Genomic DNA, 8,532 nt, shown 5'->3' with positions numbered 1-8,532 from the left:
CACCGTGCGTCTCCATGCTGGGTGGCACGAGGCCGTTGGTGCCCTGCAGCCCCAAATTCAGCATCCTGAGCTGCAGCGTGGCAGGGGACGCACACGGCGAGGCTGAGGACGGGCTGCGTGCCGGGGCTGTTGGCCTGCGCAGTGCCAGCGTCCGAAACATGCTGGATGGCATGAAACACGCAGGTAAGCTGGGTGATGAGCCAGGGACCCCGTGTGCAGGGCCGGGCGCCCCGCGCTCCTGGGGTGCTGCGAGTCGTGGGGCACCGTGCTTCCCCTGCTCCCCTGCCCGCCGCTGCCGAGTTCAGTGTGGGTTACACACCTCCGTGGGTTTGGCAGTGGGGTTGTTTCAAAACCCAGCTCAGAACTGCCAAACCAGCAGGTTTCCAGGTACGCCACGGGCCTTTTGATGCCATGGAGATCTGAAGACTAAATAAAGCTGTAAGACCCACCCTGTATAACGCTTGGGTCCAGCTCCAAGAAACCTGACTTCTTTTTATGGCATCTTTAGATCAGCAGTTTCCTGCTGATGTTAGCACTGCAATTTCTGTGTGTGTGTGTGTGTGTAAGTGTGTAAAACAACAGAGCTTGGCAGAGCCACACCAGCTAGGAAGGGACTGGGTTTCATACTGAAGTTTTTCTTTCTCTCTTTTTCCCTTTTCCTTTTGAAATAACCCCATTTGGGCCTCCAATAAAAAAACCAAACCATCTGGTACCGAGTATTTGGCTGCTGGAAATCAGCTCCTCATTACTGAAAAGCACAGAAGCGATGCAGGGATTCCTGGTATAGATCAATAACACTTTAAGATCATTCATTCATCATCCCTGTCCCTCCTGGCCTTTGAATATATGGACTGAGGACATCAAGGGAGCTGCGATGCTCTGTGCCAGCACGGGAGGTAAATCGTGAAGGTTAGCAAAGAAGCAATTGAATCCGTAAAGAGTCCTTGAAGCCTGATTTATTGACACTCTCATATGAGATCTCAGCAGGGTGAGGTGCTGCCATGAAGAGACAAATCAGCAAATCACAGTAACACGGTGGGCATTTGATGCGTGGGGAGGACCCTTCAGCGGGGCCACCCCGAGCCCTGGATGGGGACCCCCAGCACGGCTCAGGGCTGCTCCCCTTCCCTGGGGCCAGCAGCGAGGCCAAGCCTCTGCCCGCCCAGCTTGCTAGCTCTGCATGAAGAGGTGGAAGTTGGTCCTGGTGAACTCCTGATGGATGCTGTCAAGTAATTTGTCTGAGTCCTGGGGGACGTCCGAGAGGACCTGCTGCCCTGGGATGAAGCTCTGCTCCGGCGTGTAGGTGAACGTGAACGAGCTGGAGTAGATGAGGCCATCGTCCCTGATCAGCAGGAGCGGGACCGTGATGGGGTATCGCAGCCACCTCCAGTCACTGCCGAAGGCAGAGACGTCAGGGACGACGCACATGAGGGACTTGGGGCTCCTGGGAACAGCGCGGGAGAGGAAAACATGCATTAATCCAGGCGGGTCCAGCGCAGGAGCAGCCGGCAGTGAGTGCCGGCATGTCTCCTCCAGCCTGGAGCTCAGCATGAAGCCTCCAGCCAGTTTCCCCTCTCCTCCCCGGTGTTTCGTTCCTCTCTGCCAGGATTGCTTGCTTGTTTGCAGCCCCCAAGGTCCCCACGTCCCTTGCCTACTGCTATCCCCAGACTACATCCAGAGCCAGCAGGCACCAGCCAGACTCATCCCTGCCTCTGCTTGCAATGCTCATGCTTGGTCCCACAGAACGGGCAGTGCAAGTGCCCCCGTCCCCGAGGTGAGCAGCCACGTCCCTCCCAGAGCTACGCAGCGCTGCCCAAACCCGGCTGCCGTTCCCTGCCTGCTCCTTGGCACCCTCGGCCATGTTACCTGTACATCGTCTCTGCTTCCACATCTCCGAACCAGACCTTGAGGTGTGTGTGGAAATACTCCCCCTGCACCTCCAGCATGGCCACGTCCCCGCCACCCGTGAGCTGTGATGGGCAGAGTGCATGGCAGTGTGTTACATGGCGGAATGAGGCAGACTCCTTCTCCCACAGCATGCTCTGCCTGTGTGTCCCGTCCCCGCTGCAGCAGTCCAGATCCAGGCATCCCCGCAGCATCCCAAAACCAGGAGATGCTGAGTGCGGGTGCAAGGACTCAGCAGCAGGAGCCATGACGGAGGCAGGCGATGGAGAGGCTGGGGTGGCCGGCGGCTGGCACTGTGCCTACCTGCAGGGCAGTGATGAGTGGCACGGGGCTGACGGGCTCGCGGATGCAGGCCAGGCTCTCGCTGAAGGTGTACTCCACCATCTCGGTGCCGATGATGGTCCAGCAGGAGCCGTCGTTCAGCAGCTCCCGGTTTGCTTCCTTCGGGCAGGGAGATGCCTGCGGAGAGTGTCACAGCTCCAAACATGCCGCAGCAGGGACGGCAGGGGACCGGGGCCAGGACGCCTGGCTTCTGCCGCCAGTATCTCAGTTCCAGCAAGTGACTCAGCCCCTCTGCTTCACTCGCTGGGAAACGGGGATCATGACACCTTTGCAAAGACCTCGGTGACGATGTCCCCACCGAAGCAGGCAAGCTGGAGGCAGATGGCTTTGCAGCGATTCTGACCTTAATTTGGATGAAACCCCCCTTCACTGGAAGACCCCTCCCAGTGACATGTTCCCCAGCCACTGGCAACACAGAGGAGCTTGGAGAGAGGACAGGGAGGACCCCAGGAGTCCTCACTCCTCCTCGCACTGCTGTACCTGGAACTGGATCACTTTCTCTGTGGAGAGACACAAGTACATGCGGTCGCTGCCCTGGAACTGGAAGGCGCATTTATGGAGCTGGGAGATGGGCTCGTCCACGTCCAGCATGGCATACTGCTTCATCACCTTCCGGATGATCTGCGGGGCGGCAGCATCATCCCAGGGATGGTACCCATCGCTCAGAGGCACAGAGCAGCCAGCTCCGCGTGCCTGACACCCGCAGGGATGGAGGCTTACCAGGGGAGGCAGGGTGACGCCGGTGGCCGTGCAGACAAGCTGGACCACGGAGCCGTAGCGGATATACCCTTCCCGCAGGGGGAACTCGCTCCAGGTGCAGCGTTCGTCGGCTTGCCAGGAAGGAGACAGGCAGAGTCACTGCCCTGAGCAGCCGGGGAGCAGGTCAACCTGCGCTGCCTTGCTACCTGCAGGTCTGGCCGTGCTCCCGGTGCTTTCTTACTGCTTTCTCTGCTCTGCAGGTGCTCGCTGCTTGGAGAGACCACTGCTCCCTGGGAGCCCAGCGCAGGAGCACAGGACTGGGATGTGGTACCTTGCAGGGACACTGCCGGAGGCAGCGTGGGCAGGGATGCTCTGGGCTCTGGCCTCTTCCAGGCAAGTTACTTGCTTGGATTCATGAGCCTCCAGGCCAGTACAGCTCTTGCTGCCCCGTTTGCAGCCCGTGTGCTCTCAGGGCATGATGCCAACCCTCAAAGCCAGTGGGAAACAGCCATTGGCTCCAGAGATACACCAGGAACACGAGGCAGAGGTGAGATCTGAGCCAGGTTCCCACATCCCCAGGCTAATTCCCTCCCCTTTCGTCCCCAGGAACTGGCTTTGCAGGAGGGGAGAGCCGGGGATGGAGGCAGCCAGCCCTGGGCATGGCCGGTGTCAGTGGCCCTGCGAGGCTCCTTACCCAGGTGGAGGGTGAAGGCTGCCCACTGCCTGGCACTGGCAATGAAGGCTCCCCCCTCGACAGAGAGGTAGCGGGTGCTGACGGTCTGGGAGCGCAGGCGGTTGAAGAGGGAGACTTTGGAGCCCGAGGAGATGCAGACTGTTGGGAGAGGTGGTTGTGTTAGCGCTTGCCACGTCCACGTGTGGCTTGAGCTATGGCTTTTGTCAAGCCAAGGGAGGACAAGTCCCGGGTACTGGTGTAACCAGCCCAGCAGGAATCAGCTCCCCCTCGGCTGTCTTCCTCTGTATGTGAGTGCCAGCCCACCTGGGCTTTTCAAAGGTGAAGCCCATGGAGTGGGGAGCACGTTGGCATCAGCACATTAACATTGTGGTGGGTGAACCCTTCAGAAAAGACACATCAATACGCCCAGATACATTCCCCCTCTTTTGGGGATGCCCATGGGCTTTAGGTCCAGCCTGGACCACTCTGGAGCCAAGCTGTGAGCTCTCAGAGAGCATCCCACCCTGGGCTCATGCCCGCTTTCCTCCCCGCAGAGCCATCCCCGTACGCACGGTCCGTGTTCTTCAGCGACTGCTTCTTCTGCGAGGGCTTGGAGATGACCTTGATCAGCTTGCTGTGGAAGGTGCCGATCTCCTGCCCGTTGCTGAAGAAGAGCTTCAGGACCAGGCGGAAATGCTTGCGCTTGTCCGCGTCCGAGATGTACAGCGCCTTGGCGCAGCCGAAGCCCTGCCAAGGGCAGAGAGGGGCTGCCGGCAGCTCCAGCCCAGCCCCGCCAGCCTTTCTCGCCCTCCTCACCCTCCTCACCATCCCGCAAGGGCATAATAGCACCCTTTCAAAGAGCCCCAGGTTCATTTAAAGGGGGAAACGACTGGAGATGTTATTACAGGTGGAATGAAGAGCTGGAGATCGGCAGAGGCTTTATTTACACTGGGGGCAGAGAATTCCTCATGGAAATGACTGTTCACATGTGATTTATCCCACATAACATGAGAAATCACCCTGGGTTTACAGTTTCCCTGCCGTCCTGGCCGATATGCCGTGCTTTAGCAGCAACTCAAGCACTGCAAACAAAGGCTCTTTTTGTAAAGTTTCTGGCCCGACTCAGACCCTGCGCTCTTCGGGGACCCCAGATAATGCTTTTTCTTCTTTCTTTCCCTATCAAAAGATGCCAGAGCTCTGCTGAAGCTCTTGAACTTTGGGATCGACTGGGGTTTTCTTTAGCTGTTTATCTGCAAATGAAAGACCAGGCTTTCATTTTGCGACAAGCGGCAGTGCTGCTCATCGGGAGAATGTACCGGGGCTGAGGGAGCTCTGCAAATTTCGCCAGCTTGCCTGTGACGGGGCTGTGGACCTGAAAAGATGGTGCCAAAGAAAGATGGGGCTCTTTGCAAGGCAGGGGAGCCTGCCCGGCTGCTCGGGCTGCCACCCGTGCCACAACAGGGGTGGCAGAGCAGGAGCGGGGAGCGATGGCTAGGAAGGAAGGACCACGACATCCCGAGGAAGGGGATGATGCGACATCCCAGGGCATGGGGTGACACCAGGGACAGCCCAGCCCGTGCATGAACAGGGTCCCCATGGGGTGCCACTGCATGGTCCCGGGCAGCATCAGGCTTTACCTTCGCGTCTGGCTGCTCCTCAAAGCTGAGCTTCTGGGTCTCCATCAGGCTGCTGCCCATGCTGTCCAGCCCCATGTACCCGCACACCTGAAAACCCTCCTCTCCCAGGTCCCTGGCTGGAAGAGACAGGGAGAAGCACCCTCCAGCCCCTGCACAGGCACAGGCGTGGGCTCGGCTCCTCCTGGCGCGGTGGGTTGGCCCAGGCTCCAGCCCTCCCCGGGTCTGGACCGCAGAGGGCTCAGCCTCGAGGGGGAAAGAGGAGTTTGGGGGCAAAGAAAAAATAAACTGGGTCACTCTCCCCTTTGTGGAGGCGGAGGGCAGCTCTCCGTGGCACGGGAAGGGAGGGAGGAGAGGTGCAGGGCTGCCGCCCAGTGCTTACCTTTTATCTGCTCCTGTTTCAACTTCCATCCCGGCCCACTCAGGTAAACACAAGGTGGGGGGCAGAAAAACCTGCAGAGGCAAATGGACAGTTTCTTACTGCACTTCAGCATCCAGAAAAGGTGCTCGGGGGTGACGGGATGGCTGTGCTGAGATTGGAGACCTTCACTCAGGGCTCGCTGGCGCCGGGAACAACCCTGCACCCTGGGAGGTATGTGGTGCTGCAGCGAGGGGCTGGGGAGCCCGCGGCTGGGGGCACGGGCAGGGCTGGCCGGAGGAATTGCGCTCTGCTGCAGCAGCTGTCTCAGCCTCTCTGCCCTGCACTGGCTGCCTCCAGCTGCAGCCACATCTGGTGGCTGCCACATCTATCGGTGCTGCTGGTGGCCACGAGCCCATCGGCCATGGGACGGCCCCAGGAGGGGAGGACGGGGCGCCTCGGCCCCCTCCTGCTCAGAGCCAAGGGGGGATCGGGCCCCCTGCCTCTGCCCGCCTGCCATGTGGGCGTTTCGGCAGGTCGGGAACAGAGTTTGCATTCACGGCCAGATTTGGAGCCCAACGCAAATAAATCTATAGCCAGGGTTTTGGAAACCTATTTTCCTGTGTTTTATTTGGGTTTCCACTGTCTTTGCACTTGTGTGAATGGTGCAAATTCATCCTCTATTGATACTGGGTAAAGCGCTAGCAGAGAAAACACTGATGCAGAGGGGTGGGTATTTCAGAGCCCTGAAGTCCTGGGTACAGGTTTATTTAAACAAGTCATCCACAGCACAGGCCCCTGACTCCCACCATGAAGGAAAACGGCACCAGCACCTTTAAACTTTAAGCTGGGAGCTCTATGCTGGTTTTCTCTCCCTCTCCAGACCTGGCACCTGATTTTCATGCTCATCCCTTGCACAGGGTCCGGAGCAGGGGGAGAAGGCTGTTCTGAAAGCTCAGTGATACACGGGGGCTTCCCTCCTGGCTGGGAGACCCCATCTCGAAATAAAACCTTTACCTGTGGACCAGCAGCCCCTGGCAGGAGGCTGGATGTGATGAGGACTTTGTAGGCACAGCCAGCCCAGCTTAGATCTGTCTCCTGGGCTCTGGGTGCAATTATGCCTTCGAGGTAGAGCTCGTCGCCTCATAGCTACTCCACACCCGGTAATAACAGAGGATTATTTATATCACAAGGATTAATGGAGGATTAATTATATTACACTGCCACAGTCTGACGTCACTGCCCAGGAGTAGCAATTTTGGAGATTCAAGCCAGAACCTCAAGGTGTTTTTGCAGTGCAGAAAAGATTTTCAAAAATAGCAGCTTTTTGGAGACCGTGGGCATTGATGGAAACTCCCCAGTCCCTGCTGTGGCCATTCAGATTTTAAGACAAGATTTCCAGAGCACTTAAAACACTAACCTTTCCTCCTCTTCTTCTTGAATAATTTATTTCCTTCTTTTACTTCATCTTTCTGATCTCCGTTATGTCACGGGAGGAACCTAACCATTGGGAATGTCTAACTGGGATGGATGCAGGTGGGGGGTTAATATCCTTAGTTCAAGACTAAACAGTAGTTTTAGATGCAAAGAGGTCATGAATGGATGGAGAGGGGATATGTCAAATCATTTGCTTCACCAGCTTAAATCAGAGAAATCTAGCAAGGTTGAAATCGAGCTTTAGGTAGCTGGGTTTGGAAGTGGCTATCAGAGAAGCTGGGGCCGTTTCCTACCTTTTTTCATTGCCGTATGACTTCTGTGCGACTTTGGCATGCAGTATCAGTACTGTCTGGTCTGCCGGCAGCTGCAGGTACCTCCGCACACCGTCTCGAAGCAGGTTGGTTTCGTACGGGTTGGGTCTAGAAGACAGCAGTCCCCCAGCACTGTAACACCAGAACTGGGCTCCTCGCCTTGCCCTACCAGCCCTACGCTGAGCAGGGAGCCTGGAGCACCCTCCGTGTCCAGCCTGACGGGTGGGGAAGGCAGAGAGGCTTTCCCATCAGAAAGCACTGGAGCTCAGAGAGCACCTCAGCTGCTGTAAGACCAGGGTGGGCACTGAAAAATATAAAGTTTGGATAACTGAATAACTGCTTCATCAGTTTTCAATCAAACACACACAGGGCACTATGTTTATAGCTCTGAAACGCACCCTTCTGAGACTTCCAGTCCCATGCAATGGTGGCAGTGCCCTAATTGATTACTAATTTGTTTTTCCACCTGATGTGCTTGTTGCTGTATGGCTTTTTGGTGAGTTGGGAAAGGATGCTGCTGAGCCGTGAGTGCAGCTGGGGAGCTGTCACGCAAGGAGGAGCTGCTCGTTGGCTTCTGCAAGGGCTGTTGGGTAAGAATAGCTGCATTTTTCTCTGAGACCTAAGAAGTGGGTGGTTTTACTGATTCTTTCTGCTCTATTAACTAGAAGGAGTTCCCATGCACCCGGCACTTAACTCTGCTAACTTAGTAGGTTGGGCGTTAACGGGCTGGAGAGACATGAGGTGGGTCCAAGGCCGAGGTGCCCAGCTCTGCCACCTGGGACACGTGTGCAAGAACTGGGGGAGGAGAGGGGAGAGTTATGGGTGTCTGCTGGAGAGGCCTTTTGTGGCGTTGACTTGCTCTCAGAGGAGGCGAGATTGCCCATCTGAAGAACATCAGCTCCTGCCCTACTGACCGCCCTTTGGCTGGATAAGAGGAAACCAGAGGAGAGGGTGCTGCCGGGGCAGGAGCCCCTCGTTGACACATCTGCCCATGTTTGGGACGTGGCAGCTGGGCACGCTCAGGAGAAATTGCTCCTACCAAGGGGACCCAGCCTGGCTGGTTATGAAAAGCTCTTGACTTAAGCCTGAGCTTACTTCTTCCATGCGCTGAGCTCCCTTGACTAGCTCCAAAGGGGTGTTTGTGCCTGCTGGTATTTGGACAACGGCTCTGTG

The 8,532-nt window shown here is 57.0% G+C and overlaps 1 protein-coding gene across 1 annotated transcript in view; it reads right to left on the bottom strand.

Annotated features, from left to right (window-relative positions):
• Positions 1-1,170: 1,170 nt before the first annotated feature.
• RBPJL (recombination signal binding protein for immunoglobulin kappa J region like) overlaps positions 1,171-8,532 on the bottom strand; it is a 20,714-nt gene continuing 13,352 nt past the window's right edge. Inside the window, exons 3-12 of the mRNA XM_072879532.1 lie at positions 7,342-7,467; positions 5,636-5,706; positions 5,257-5,372; positions 4,192-4,366; positions 3,641-3,778; positions 2,968-3,077; positions 2,728-2,868; positions 2,209-2,364; positions 1,867-1,970; positions 1,171-1,444 (exon numbers count right to left, since the gene is read on the bottom strand). Coding sequence (XP_072735633.1) covers positions 1,171-1,444; positions 1,867-1,970; positions 2,209-2,364; positions 2,728-2,868; positions 2,968-3,077; positions 3,641-3,778; positions 4,192-4,366; positions 5,257-5,372; positions 5,636-5,706; positions 7,342-7,467 — 1,411 coding nt within the window. The remainder of the gene's footprint in view (positions 1,445-1,866; positions 1,971-2,208; positions 2,365-2,727; positions 2,869-2,967; positions 3,078-3,640; positions 3,779-4,191; positions 4,367-5,256; positions 5,373-5,635; positions 5,707-7,341; positions 7,468-8,532) is intronic.

This window comes from Ciconia boyciana, chromosome 14 (genome assembly GCF_034638445.1).
Source record: "Ciconia boyciana chromosome 14, ASM3463844v1, whole genome shotgun sequence".
Taxonomy (NCBI): Eukaryota; Metazoa; Chordata; class Aves; order Ciconiiformes; family Ciconiidae; genus Ciconia; species Ciconia boyciana.
Note: the sequence above shows the minus strand (reverse complement) of the source record. Positions and strands in the feature narration are given on the sequence as shown.